Below are 14,461 nucleotides of genomic sequence, written 5' to 3'. Positions count from 1 at the left end.
TTCTAGAGTTCTGAGTCTTTGACTCCTATTTCATCATCCATCCATGCATGTTTTTGCACTGTGGGAGGAAGTCGGAATACCCAAAGATAACCTATCCATGCACACATGGATGGAATGAAGAAAGATGGATACACTGAAGGAAGCATGGGAGGAAGGAGGGCAAGAAAGAAAAAATGGAAGGAAAGCCGGAGGACACAGAAAAAAGGACAATGAATGATTAAGGTATGAGACAAGGGAAGGATGGAAGAAAAAAAGGAACAACACAAAGAAGTAAGGAAACATAAGGAAATATAAAAGGTGGGAAGAAGGGTAGCAAAGATGCATGAAAGGAAGGACACAACGAAGAAAGGGCATGGAAGAAAAGAAGGATGGACAAAGGGAAGGAAGAAAAAACTACTCAAGGAAGTAAGAAAGAAATTAAGGAAGGACAGAAGGAAGCATTTAGACCACATTTAGACAATGCCGTCGGGAACGAAGTCTGGACATACAAATATTTTTTCTATACTCTTTATCATCTTTCCCTACTAAATCAGCCTTGGAAATTACAGAACTCAGATTCCATAATTTTCCAGTCTGTATAGAAACCTTATACGTGGTGTATATCCAGTGAGCAACAGGGCAGTGACAAGAGCAGAAAAAAATCAATTACAGTCTCCTACTATAGTGGAAATCATTTTTGAATAAAACCATCACTTGCAGTTAAAAGCTTTAAGTGTGTCAAATAGTGGGAATGATTCTTAAATTTTGTAGTGAGCAAGTGTTGTTGCCTTGAGTTTTTGTGTTTTCACACACAGCACTCTGATCATAGTCTACGCCTGTTGTCGCTGCAAATGGATGTGCTATTCTTTATCTCTGCTTGGTTCTGTCTCTTGTCTTGGAACCTGACTCCTTAGATGTCTCTCCCCTACTGCCACGACTACCGCTTAAAACCTACACACACCTTTGCACACATGCAAAAGAGACCGTGTGATTCCCTAAAAAGATTCTTAAAGTGAGTACAGCGAACTTTTATGCCATATACACACACTCATACACATTCACACTCTTTGGGTCGAAAAAGATTTTTTCAGAGCAGACTTGCAGACTTTTTTTCTATGTTGCTCGCTTGTGACTGAGATTGCGAGGTGTGACCCACTTCCTCTGTTCATCATGTTGCTATTATAGGAGAGTCTATTTCCTCAGCAGACAGAAGTGGGTTTTCTAATTGCTTCAAAATTGTTGACTCTGACAATTACTGGTGAATATATCTTGTAGTAAAGAGCCTTGCCAGATATACTGATATGTATATATGTGGACAATAACTACATGCTGTATTTTAAGAGTAAGCGTTGCAAATCAGAACTAATATTTTATTAATCTTCAGAGCAACTGCAACATAAAAAGCAATCACATAATTTTTACGTTTTTACATAAATTAGTTTCAAATTCTTGTATCAGTAATTTGCAACCAATATTTCTCAGTCTATTGCCATCAGATCCAGTCATATATGCCTCTAAAACATTGCACAAGTAATGGTATATGGCTATGCATATTTAATAAGAAAACTATCCTCGGTTTTTCACCTGGTAACAGGTGCACAGTTGCACAACTATGGACTGTGGCAGAAGGTGGGTGTGAAATACTAGAGCAGTGGCTGGTGATGTTGTGCCATTGTTCCGCTCATCTCTGATTACATGTAACATAACATGACACAACCTGGTAACAAGCTGTCCAAGGCTCAATATGTTAGAAAGAATAAGACCATTTTAGGAAAAATTAAGACTTTTTTTGTGTGATGTATATAATCATTACTTTTTTCCCTGCCGGAACACTTTCTTGCATTTTTACAAACAAAATGTTTTTTTTATCGATTGGATGTTTTAGTGCACTCCTTCTCTTGTGGAATTAATTTCAAATAGATGCTCCTGGCACTATCAAGAAATCTCCTGATGAAATCTTTAAGATGCAATCACAGTTTATTGTCATGTCAAATATGTTGGCATGACATATGCTAACATAAAAATGCATTTTATATTCATCTTCTTGGGCCCTGTTTTTTATAGTGCATGTATACTGGGATGAAGGGTGTAAAATTTACACTGCATTGCTGCGTCAGGTCAGAGCAAGTCAGGATTACTGTGGCATAATCTGTCTAATTTTGTTTTTTATACTCAGCAATTCCCTGACCATTTTGGGATGGAGGGCAATTTTACATAGTCTATGAGTGGCCCCAAATGGTCAAATAATTATCTGCAGAAATAATGTAAAAATAGGTTTGGCTGCCCTGCTCTGGGGGTGAGCCACCTTAAGCATTCACCATGCCAAAGTAAGTCTTCATCAGTACAGACAGGATGTTTGCATAGCGTAGCGTTAAATTAGGTAAAATCAATTTAGGGTTATTGATGCAACATTTGCTTAGTTAAGCAAATTCTCTAGCAGTTGTGGCATTCATGTCAAGGTACGTTGTTAAGGGTGTTAAAATGTTTTGGCTCAAAACCCTGTCAGTCTATTGTGTAAGTGTGTTCCATTTTCATGATCTCTTTGTATAAAGATACATGACTTTATTTAATCATTTAGTACTAGCTTTAATTTTCCTCATATATAACGCCATATTATTAGCTATGCCAGACTACCACAAATTCTTTGGACATTGCGGAAAATTCAGTGAAATAAGCATTCCAACTAAGAAAAGCCAAACAAAGAGCTGTGAAAAGTGTTTTCCTCCTACATATTCCTTCTGTTTTTGCTATTTGTCACACATACAAAAAACCCTGTTTTACATTGTAAATGTAACACTCGTCATCCAATATACATGGCTAATACAGAGCAGAAGTGTGTTAAAAGGAAACCACATTATTCATAAATGTAACATGACTATCTTTAACAGATTAGTAATATATACACTTTAACAGCAGTCTAAATAACTACTATTTCTCTAATGAAGGCTTGTTTATTATTTCCACCCTAAAATCTCAATCCTTGTTTAACATTTTCTCACCTTATAACATGTCTCCTTCTTTTTTTCCCTAATAGCTCTGCATTTGTTTCTCTTTTTTTCCTAACTTTGGAGCTATTTCCTTAATGTTTGATGTTTGTTTTTTTATTTTTTATTTTTCCTTCCTGCTCTCCCTCACTCTGGCTAAACTGTGCTCTGACTCCTTCAGACTGGCACTATGAGGGTAAGAGGGCAATCTTCTGTTGTCTTTTTTGCCTTTGTTTTATTGACTTCAGTATTTTGCTGTTTTCTTCTCGTTTCCCCCCTGCTGAAAGATATTTTATCCCAAACATTCCTTTCATCAGCCAAGATGCCTTGCAGTGCCAGTTCTTACAAACTGACACTTTCCTTTTTCTGTCTCATGAACTCTACCTCCTACATTGTCCCATCTGGTGCTGTTTGTCAAGCTGCCATTACCTGTATCCCATGTGTTCATACCATCCAGCTGTTGTGACCTCCATCTGTGAAGTTTTCTCCCTCTTGCTTTATTCACGATGTTGCCTTGTGCTTTTCACCCCTCTCTGTCTAGTTGTCAGAATTGTCCAGTCAGTCACAAGTGTTGATGATCCTGCGGCAGTGGTTATTGATTGCACTTGCTGTAAAATGAACCAACTGTGTCACAGGGAGATGCTCTTCGATGTGTGCTATGTGAATAATGGGCTGCAATAAACAGTTTAATAAGACTCACTACAAAACTGAAGGTAGTTTTAACATTATCAATTGAACTGGTTAAAAACTTATCAAATCAAGTTATTATGTAAAAGAAAAAAATGGCATTTACTTAAACTTGGTGGAGATCATTCCATTAATACATAAATACTAATTTGGTGCAGTTTTTATTGACTACAACTGTAGTAGTGTAACCCTCATAAAAACACATCTGATCACTGCAATATGTGTATAATAAAGAAAAAAAAGGCCTGTTTTCCAAATATTATGTAGGACTTTAAACATAAACACCTCTGTCTGTCTGGTAAATCCAACAATGAACAGAAAATGCTTACAATTTTCAAAATTCTGTACTGGAACCCCTAATACCACAGGTCGGTGCTTCTAAATCTTTTAGAAATATATCTCCAAGTCTGCAATCATGTTAATCTTTACAAGATGGTTATTGTTTGTACAAGCTGTGTTGATGGCAAATCTCAAAAATGGCAGAAAATATAATATGAAAAACCTAAATATAAAATAGGGCTTTCTAGATGTTTTTTTTTTTTTTTTTCCCCTATACCGAATCAAGACCAAGTCCCAGGCCAATACTACATGTAATTTAACAAAATCAATGCCATTTATATGTTTTAATATTCTGTGACCTTACCTTGCAGTAAAATAAAAACACTACATTTTGATCAGTATTACACTTAACAATTTAGGATGATTCAGTTTCTTCACTCGCACAGAAATTTTAACCGGACCAGAGTTTCTGTGAGATATGAATCTTTGATTCGTGGCACATTTTAGGTTGATTCCAAGTAATAATTTGCAGACAGAACTGTTTTTAAATGAATAAATTGGAATAAGTTCTGTTTAAGCGGCTCAAAGCAGATCTCCCTGTGATGCACAATAGCCAACTTTATATAATACAGTGGGCCAAGCAGGTCACGACACAGGCAGGGAGTCCCTGCAGCCTCTCAGTTGTTTTTACTGTCAATGACATTGTAAAAGTTGAAAAGGACTTAGTTTCTAAGCAGAAAATCCAGGCTTGATTAACAAAATAACGCCGTCGAACAATAATACAGGTATGCAAGCTGTTCACAAGATACGTCATGATTCTTAAAACATTGCTGCACAGTTGCTGCAGGTATCACATGAACTCAGTTTTGTCAGGATCTTCCAGTGCCGATTATTTAAAAAGGTTGTCATCGTAACTCTGTTCCTATCCTAGGCATCAGATTGGGGTATCCCTAAAACTTACATGAAAATGTATTTTCTGGTAATTGAATACACTGCTGAATTTACAACTGTAATTGTAAATTTGTTTAATAAATAAATAGTAAAAAGATTAATGATAGAGTGTCATAAATTGAAAGTGCCAATGTGCATACAGCACCCTCCACAAAGACTACCCCCTGGAAAAGCTGTGGACAAAAGTCTTAAACTAAAAACTTGTTAATGGTGGCCAGATAAACCTGGGTATTCTCCTAGCCTTGTATGTCACAGGTTCAGTTGTATTTTACGTTTTATTTGTTGTTCTGACTGGTAAAATGGAGTTTAGGCAGTTTAGGCAATTAGCTCTTTTGTTGGATCCATTTTCTGGCTTATTGATATCAGCAATTGAATGGCATGTTTCCTTGTCTTTCCAATTTTGATGAGTACCTAAGAGAAATAGGAAGTTTTGTCTGTTTATGCCCCAGTGAAACAGTCATAATGGGGTTCTCTTAGACTCTGAGATACACAACCATGAGAGCAAAGACAGCGTTTTAACAGTTTTAGAAACACGGATAAAGATCGGACTGGAATCAGGGCTGGAGCTGGTGGTCAAACGCGGGGTGTCTCTGAAGGAGAAAGACAGAAGCTGGTAAACACTCTGGGTGGAAACAGAAAAACTGTGAATGTGTTCTTTTAGATGCTGACTTACAGGGGTTGGGTTCTTGGCAAGATTGGGGGAAAATAACTCCTTCTCCACGGTGGCTTGAGGCCGACAGGCTGTGAACAGTTTTCGGAGGATGAAGTGCTTTTTTTCTTCTCTTCCAGGAAACTCCACTATGGTTGGAGAGTTTTAATGTTGGAGGGTGGACAGGCAGGTTGACGGGTGGTTCTCAGGTGACTCCTGAGAAGCTGGGCTTGGAGTTGGAAGCAGAGAGGAGGCTCGGGGTTGAGGTGTCGGGGCTGGAGTTCCCAAACTCATCTGAACATGACACGAGTGAAAATGGAGACCAGATAGGTTCCACGACTTCCTTCACCGAAGGGTGATCACGCCAAGTGAGAAAACGAGCTGACGCCTCCCTCTGGGTTTCCACTCCATAAGTAGCCCAGCTGATTCCTCTCAGATGAGCAACACCTGTGTAGCAGCACCTGCCAGTCACACCCTGCACAGAGAGAACATAGCACACAAACACAGCCTGCATGCAGCCTGCACATAGCCTGCACACAACCCACCGTGGATATGCCCATTAGTTTGAGGATGAAACCAGAAGAAAGCTGGGACTTAGCTCCCAAGGCTGAACAAAAATCTCGCCAAACTTGCGAGATAAACTGAGGACCTCTGTCCGAGATGATTTCAGTGGGAACTCCATGTAGACGGAAAACGTGGTTGATCAATAACCTAGCCATATCTGCTGCTGAGGGGAATCTGGTTAGTGCTAGAAGGTGACAGGCCTTGGAAAAAATTATCTATGATGGACATGATAACAGTCTTATTTCTAGAAGGAGGAAGGCCAGTGACAAAGTCTAAAGCGATGTGACCAGGGAGGACTTGGGACTGTTAAGGGCTGAAGTAAATCAGCAGGGGCTTGTAGGAGGGTTTATTTCTGGGACAGGTAGTGCAGGCAGAAACAAAGCTGACAACATCCTGGTTAAGAGTTGGCCACCAGAAATATCTGCGAATGAGGGGTATAGTGCGACTCGAGCCAGGATACCCCGAAGACTTGTAGGAGTGACCCAACTGGATGACCTGCGATCTGACTGCAGTGGGGACATAAAGACGACCCCAGGGACCCCCACCAGGATCAGGCTCACCTTGTTGGACATTTCTAACCTGATCCTCCAAGTCCCATGTTACAGCCCCCACAACACAGGTTGGGCCGATGATTGGTTCAGATTCTGAGTCGTCTTCAGTTGGAGAAAACTGTCTGGACTAGGCATCGGGCTTGACATTCTTGGAACCTGGTCGATAAGTAATAGTGAAGTCAAACCGGGAGAAAAACAATGATCAACGAGACTGTCGTGGGTTGAGTCGCTTAGCCTTCTTGATGTATTCTAGGTTTTTGTGATCAGTCCATATTACAATGGGTTGAGAGGTAGTATCTCCAATCTTCTAAGGCCATCTTGATGGCCAAAAGTTCACAAGCTCCAACGTTGTAGTTTTTCTCTGCGGCAGAAAAACATTTAGAGAAGAATGCACAGGGGTGGAGCTTACCATCTGTGGGGGATCGCTGGGAAAGGACTGCTCCCATCCCAATGTCCAAGGCGTCCACCTCCATAATGAACTGCTCCTTGGGATCAGGATGTTTTAATACAGGAGCAGTGGAAAAACATTGCTTTAGGTCATCAAATGCCTTGTCGGTTTCAGGAGACCAGACGAAAGGTTGTTTACTTGAGGTGAGAGCTGTGAGGGGAGAAGCAAGGAGACTGTTGTCGCGAATGAAACAACTGTAAAAATTGGCAAACCCCAGGAACTGTTGCAGCTGTTTACGATCGGTGGGAACAGGCCAGTGCACAACAGCTGAGATCTTACTGGATCTGGCTTCACCTGTCCACCCTCAAAAATGAAGCCTAAGAAAGTCACAGAGGGAACATGAAATTCACATTTCTCAGCCTTGACAAATAACCAATTTTCTAAGAATCTTTGTAAAACAGCCCAAACGTGTCTGGGATGATCAGTAGAGTTCTTAGGAAAACAAAATTAAAAATCAGGATGTCATCCAGGTAGACAAAAACATTGATGAAGTCCCTGAGGACATCGTTCACTAGGGCCTGAAAAACAGCTAGGGCATTAGTCAAACCAAAAGGCATAACAAGATACTCAAAATGACCAATAGGTGTCTTGAAAGCCGTTTTCCATTCATCTCCTTCCCTTATACGAACTAGATGGTAAGTGTTCTGCAGGTCCAGTTTTGTTAATATAGTGGCTCCTTGGATGGCCTCGAATGCTGAAGTGAGCAAAGGAAGGGAATATTTATTCTTAATGGTGATGTCATTAAGGGCTCTGTAATCGATACAAGGTCTTAGAGATCCATCCTTTTTAGACACAAAGAAAAACCCTGCCCCCATAGGTGAAGAAGATGCCTGAATGTGAGTTGTTTATGTATTTTTCCATTGGCTCCTGCTCTGAACTTGACCGGCGAAAAAGCTGGCCTGCTGGTAATGGAGCACCAGGAAGTAGATCTATCGCATAGTCATTGCTAAATATTTTCTAAGTCATGATACTCTGCTGGAACATTTGTTAAATCTGGGGGAGTAAGGACGTCGGCCAGAGGGGAGGAAGTAGGGACTGCAGAACGAAGACAAGTAGCATGACACTCGATGCTCCAGGACTCAATGCGGGATTCTTTCCAGTTTATGTGTGGGTTATGATTCTTAAGCCAAGGGTGACCTAAAACAACTAGGGTTTCTTTCGTGGGGAACAGCAAAAAAGAAATTGTTTCGTGATGGTTACCTGATGTAACTAATTCTAGTGACGGAGTCCTCTGGAAGACACAATTTAAAGATCGGCCATCTAGAGCGGTGACATTTATGAGAGGTTCAAGGTTACAGACAGGAAGGTTACATTTCTGGACCAGATCGGGGCTTATTAGATTCCATTCTGATGTTATGATTTGTGGGTGTTTTTGGGTTTTGTTGGTCTGTTTCACAGTTAAGGTTTTGAATCATGTTTCTGTTAATTTTTCTGGTCATGTTTTAGTCTTATTCATGTTTTGTCAAGTTTGGTTTTTGGATCTGGTCATGTTTTCATTTCATGTTTTTCTAGTTCTGTTTCTATTAGTTTGTATTCTTGAATTCCTGTTTTGCTCCAGTCACGTTTGTTCTCTCCTGTCAATTAAGTTTATTTGGTTCACCTGCACCTAGTTAATCAGTCTTGCTTCACCTGGTTAACCCTCCATAAATACACACCTGTTCAGTCACACATCGCGGAAACATTTTTCATGCTCAAGTCTTGTTTTCAATTCATGCTCATGTCCCGCTGTTGACGTCAAGCCTGTCTTGCCAGCCTGCCCATGTCAGTTTTGCCTGTGCGTTTATTGTTTTGGTTTCTGCCTCCTAGTGAGTGAGTTTTTTGTTATTAAATATTTTGCAATTACCGTCATGCTGCCTACTAGTCTGCATTCCGGGGTCCTCTATCTCGCAAGCTCTAACAGAATGTTTCCACCACACACGGACCTCGTGGACAGTAGGCAGGAGAGCGCCAGGGATTGATGGGTCCAGCAGCGGATGGAGGAGGCGATGAAACATCTGCCCACCGACCTGGAGGTTCTGCCGTCTCCACTGCTGCTGGTCAGATGGAGCGTGAGGCGGCCCAGCGCCAGAGAGTTCGGGAGGACTCTTCTTTCCCTCCGCCTCAGCTCCAAAGTTCCCTTCCTGTTCCCATACTGCACCAAAATGTCATCTTCCTCCCGCCGCAAGAAACGATGGCGCGGAGCACCTTCCTGTGGTTCGGCTGGTGAGGAGGTGGTTTCCCTGCCAGCCGACGTGAGGGCTGCGGCAGGTAAGCCCGCATCTTCGTCTGCCACAGCACTATCTGCCAGGCTCGCTGCAGCTCCGCCCATGCGCTCGCTCCAGCCCGGTGTTCTGAGGCAACACCTGACGAGCTGGAGCAGCGTTTAAGGTTCTATGCATGCCAGATCAAGAACTTCAGGACGACCAGCCTCATATATTCCTCTCCTGAGCTGATGGAGAGGATCAGGCAGATGGAGAGAGATTATCAGACTGCAGTAAGGCAGTTTTACTGCCGCCCACCTTTGCCCATGCCTTGTCTGCAGGACAATGCTGCAGCTCAGTCCAGATCATGTCTCCAGAGAGCTGCTGCAGTTCAGCCCACATCATGTCTCCAAACTGCTGCTACAGAGCAGGCCACATCAAGCCTCTAAACTGCTGCTACAGAGCAGGCCACATCAAGCCTCTAAACTGCTGCTGCTGCAGCTCAGCCCACATCATGCCTCCAAACTGCTGCTGCAGAGCAGGCCATGCCAGGTCTCCAGGGTGCTGCTGCTGCAGAGCAGCCCACGCCAGGACTCTAGGAAGCTGCTGCTGCAGAGCAGCCCACGCCAGGACTCCAGGAAGCTGCTACTGCAGAGCAGCCCACGCCAGGACTCCAGGAAGCTGCTGCTGCAGAGCAGCCCACATCAGGTCTCCAGAGCGCTGCTGCAGAGCAGCCCACGTCTGGTCCACAGCCTGACACTCCACAGCCTGACACTCCACAGCCTGACACTCCACAGCCTGACACTCCACAGCCTGACACTCCAAAGCCTGACACACCAAAGCCTGACACACCTCAGCCTGACACACCTCAGCCTGACTCAGGGCCTGACCCTAAGTCTGCCTCAACCTCCTCCACACGTCGCAGAGGACGTCGTAAGAGGGACGCCTCAGCTCAAGGCATCGGGGTCTCGGCAACGCCTCAGCTCCTGCTCACGCCACTGAGGGTCTAGGCGACACCTCAGCTTCTGTTCACGTCACTGAGAGTTTTGTCCTCGTTCTGGCTTCTGAACCCGAGGAGTTTGAGGAGGAAATGCCGCCGGACCTTGTTCATGAGGGGTTCAAGGAACAGTTTGTCCTCGTTCTGGCCTCTGAACCCAGAGACAAGGGGTTTGAGGGGGAAGCGCCGCCGGACCTTGTTCCTGAGGGGTTCAAGGAACAGTTTGTCCTCGTTCTGGCCTCTGAACCCAGAGACGAGGGGTTTGAGGAGGAAGCGCCGTCGAACCCTGTTCTTGAGGGGTTCAAGGAGCAGTTTGTCCTCCTTCTGGCCTCTGAACCCAGAGCCGAGGGTTCGCCTGGCTCCGCTTCAGCCTCTGAGGGCTCGCCAGGCTCTGCTTCTGCCTCCAAGGTTCCGCCAGGTCTTCGCCGTCGGTTGCCTAGGTCTCCACACCTTCGCCGTCGCCCGCCTGAACTCTGTGCCTGCTTGGGACGACCTCCTGGTCGCCCGCCTGAACTTTGTTTACTGAGGGTAGAGGAGAAGAAACAGGATTAATTTGTGGTGCAGGAAACCTGGATATTATTTCTTGTAACTGGGAATTCGTAGTGCTGACTGATTGTTGGATTTGATTTTGCTGTTGGGCTAATGATCTTATCGTGTTGACCTAACAGAACTCCCTGATAGGAAATAGCTCCTCGTAATTGTGTGTCAGAGTCCATTTGGTCAGCTCGTTCTGTCATAATGGGGTTTTCTTAGACTTTGAGATACACAACCACGAGAACAAAGACGGCGTTTTAACAGTTTATTCACAAACACGGATAAAGATCGGACTGGTACCAGGGTTGGAGCTGGTGGACAAACGCGGGGTCTCTCTGAAGGAGAAAGACAGAAGCTGGTAAACACTGGGTGGAAACGGAGAAACTGTGAATGTGTTCTTTTAGATGCTGACTTACAGGGGTTGGGTTCTTGGCAAGACCGGGGGAAAATAAGTCCTTCTCCACGGTGGTTTGAGGCTGACAGGCTTTGAACCGTTTTCGAGGGATGAAGTGCTTTGTTTCTTCTCTTCCAGGAATCTCCATTATGGTTGGAGGGTTTTAACATTGGAAGGTGGACAGGCAGGTTGACAGGTGGTTCTCAGGTGACTCCTGAGAAGCTGGGATTGGAGTTAGAAGCAGAGAGGCTCAGGGCTGAGGTGTCGAGGCTGGAGTTCCCAAACTCCTCTGAACATGACACGAGTAAAAACGGAGACCAAATAGGTTCCACGACTTCCTTCAGCGAAGGGTGATCTGCAAGGCAGGGGGAGAAAAACAAGGAGATCAGAAAAACTGCTTGGAAGCAAGACTGCAGAGAAGCAGAGGTCTAGCTGTTGCCATGCCAAGTGAGAAAACGAGCTGACGCCTCCCTCTGGGTTTCCACTCCATAAGTAGCTCAGCTGATTGCTCTCAGATGAGCAACACATGTGCAGCAGCACCTGCCAGTCACACCCTGCACAGAGAGAACACAGCACACAAACACAGCCTGCATGCAGCCTGTACACAAACCACTGTGGATATGACACGGTTTATTTATCAAGTTACTAAACACTGTTCACATTATTAAAATTAAAGTATACTTAAAAAAATATTGCAGCTACATCATTTTATAGAAATTGTTAAAGGGGACATCAAGCACCACATTACAATTTATGTTTTACTAAAATGTTTCCTGTGCAACAAATCTAGATTGAGCCTCCTTTGTTTTTTCTGACTTTTTCTGTTTCTCGTTTTGTATTTAGAGTGCAAGCTGTCCCGGCCAGGCCCCCCTGCAACCATAGTGACCATTGAGGAGGAGAGCCCCAATGGTATGTATTTACCAACAGATGATCAACGCTTTCTTCCTCCTATTTACAGTATATCAGATTCTAGTAAATGCTCCTGCATTCAGGTGGAGTGGTGTTCTCTGTTAAAACTGTTTTGTTGTACAGGAAATTATCTTAATGTAATGCATATTAATAATTAGAATTATCCCTGTTGTCATCAATTAACTTATAGGTGATGACTCTTGCTACAGGTTGGTTATACGATCTTAATTCAAACACTCTGACATGTCATTGTGCTTTTTTTTAGGCTGAAAATAAATAAGTTCTAATTGTGCTAGGTCCACTCAAGAGAAAATGTGTACGTATTTGCAGACGAGGACATACAGATGGTGTTTGACACATCAAATGTTTTAGGGATCTGGTAATGAGTTGTTTGCTCCCTCTGCAGATTGTAGTTACTGTGGTGTACCTGTGCTACTTCAGTACAGGAGGCAATGGCGCATACCTCAGACATGCAGCACTTGAGTGTGTCAGATGAAGTTCCTGCTTTTAGTTTTTTTTTTTTTTCTTCATCTTCTTTTAAGTATGTCCATCACCTGCACGTACTTATTGCCTGTGTCTTTGCTTACATTTTTAGCTCTTTATTTTTTTTCCCTTTGAGTTTTAAGTGTTTGCCATTATTAAATTAGCGAGCTGTAGGTGTACACAAGCAGATATGTCTTGTGGACCAGATGCGAAATGAGGACTTTTGCTTGTGGAGGAGCGTTATGATCACTAAGGGAATGAGGAAGGATTTTCCCCTAAATTGAGTAGGTGTCATGCAAGTTTTCTGAGCCACACGCAGGAAATCATTAGGAGACCCAAATATGTTTAACCAATTCATTAAACAGATGATAACTGTTCTGTCCAAGTGAGGGATCCGTATGAAGAGGTTCAGATATTACTATGAGAGAAAGAAAGAATAGATGAGGTGAGAAAATGCTTCAGTGGAGATGAATGAAATGATTTCAAAGAGGGCTTATGGATCACAGGGAGGTATTCAGAGCATGGGAGGGTTTTCAGAGTTCTGGGTGTAAGTCTGTCTGTGAGATTAAATCTTGGAGGAGGGCAGCGTTGGAGGATAGACAGGTATGAGGAAGCGGAGTCTTGTAGCAAGCCGGCAATGATCCGATCAGCGTACACTGTACGGTGAGAGGAGCAGGAAATCCAGATACTTCTTGAGGCAAGAAAACCAGGTAGGAGCTTGAGTAAAAAACCTTTGAAGAGAAAATAAGTCAAAATTAGTTGAAGCAAAGAACAAGGAGAAACAAGGAGATCAACATGAGACTAGAGGTACCACAATTGATGACACTCTGGCATCAGCCACTCCTCTTAAGCTCCTTCTGAGGAGCCCAAATGGAATGCAGGTGTGAACCCTGCGCAGCTAGGCCCTGCCCTGCCCACACACACACACACACACACACACACACACACACACTCTTGTTTTGCTATATGTAGTGAGGACCATGTGTTGACTCCCATTGACTTCCATTGATTTTCAGTCATTTTCAACCCTTTCTATGCCCTAACCTTGACAATAACCCTAAACCTAACCATTACCAGTGCATGCCTAACCCTAACCTTAACCTAAAGTCAATTCACACCTTAGTCCTAAACCTAACCGTTAGCAAAATAGGTCGTGAGGACCAGCAAAATGTCCTCACTTTGGTACAAACAGTCCTCAATTTGATGGTGAAATCGGAAAAATGGTTCTCACTCTGATGCCAAGACAGGAACACACACACACACACACAGACCCAAACCCAGATCCCTGACAGTTAAAGTGTGTTTGTTTCTCTCAGTTCTGCCTGCAAGTATTCGTGCAGGTTAACAGAGCTTAATTGTCAGCTTTTACCTTAGATGGCACCCAGAGCATATTTGTACTGTCAGAGCCGTCTTTGTGGGTGCCTCTTTGTCTTGGCGACAAAATTGTGCATACATGCTTTATCTGTTTGTTTGTATTCTTAGAAATGAAAAGGAATGGTCTTTGTCATATAAGGCCACCCATAAGGCCACCTAGTTATTGCGATAGGTCACGACTCAGTCTGTCATTGGATCTCAGCTCCAACTTCCCCTTCTGTGACTGCATCTGTGATTTTGTGTTTTTATTGATTACTAGGGGAATTCATGGGATGGAGGTAGCCAAGTCTGTATCCGAAAGCCTCTCAAACCACATGTCTCTGTGCTTTCTGAGAGGGATTTGCGCTAATCTTTTTCATAAAGCCCTCATTTACCTGGGATATGAGTCTTCTCTGGCTCCACTGTGGTTTGTTTATCTCTCTGTGATGAAACAGGCCACAGCTCGCCCTCCCGCTAATGGAATGTAAAAGAGGCAACCTGCATTTATTGACCAAAGCG

The 14,461-nt window shown here is 43.3% G+C and overlaps 1 protein-coding gene and 1 long non-coding RNA gene across 11 annotated transcripts in view; one reads left to right on the top strand and one right to left on the bottom strand.

The window, feature by feature from the left end:
- The window catches only part of LOC124858990 (protocadherin-15-like), a 326,056-nt gene that overhangs the window by 114,206 nt on the left and 197,389 nt on the right, over positions 1–14,461 (top strand). For 9 of the 10 annotated variants that reach the window (XR_007035988.1, XR_007035987.1, XR_007035990.1 and 6 more), the window contains exons 3-4: positions 3,145–3,159; positions 12,041–12,106. Coding sequence is in view for 4 of the 10 variants with exons in the window: in XM_047351368.1 (XP_047207324.1) it covers positions 3,145–3,159; positions 12,041–12,106 (81 nt within the window). In the remaining 6 variants the exon portion in view is untranslated. The remainder of the gene's footprint in view (positions 1–3,144; positions 3,160–12,040; positions 12,107–14,461) is intronic. The other variant, XR_007035991.1, reaches the window with a different exon arrangement.
- Positions 11,056–11,610, bottom strand: LOC124858992. The gene is made up of 2 exons (XR_007035992.1): positions 11,220–11,610; positions 11,056–11,138 (listed from the first exon to the last, which is right to left on the bottom strand). It is a non-coding gene; the product is annotated as an uncharacterized LOC124858992 (long non-coding RNA).

The sequence above is a fragment of the Girardinichthys multiradiatus genome, chromosome 22 (assembly GCF_021462225.1).
Source record: "Girardinichthys multiradiatus isolate DD_20200921_A chromosome 22, DD_fGirMul_XY1, whole genome shotgun sequence".
In the NCBI taxonomy this organism is placed as follows: Eukaryota; Metazoa; Chordata; class Actinopteri; order Cyprinodontiformes; family Goodeidae; genus Girardinichthys; species Girardinichthys multiradiatus.
This window is presented reverse-complemented; position numbering and strand designations above follow the sequence as displayed.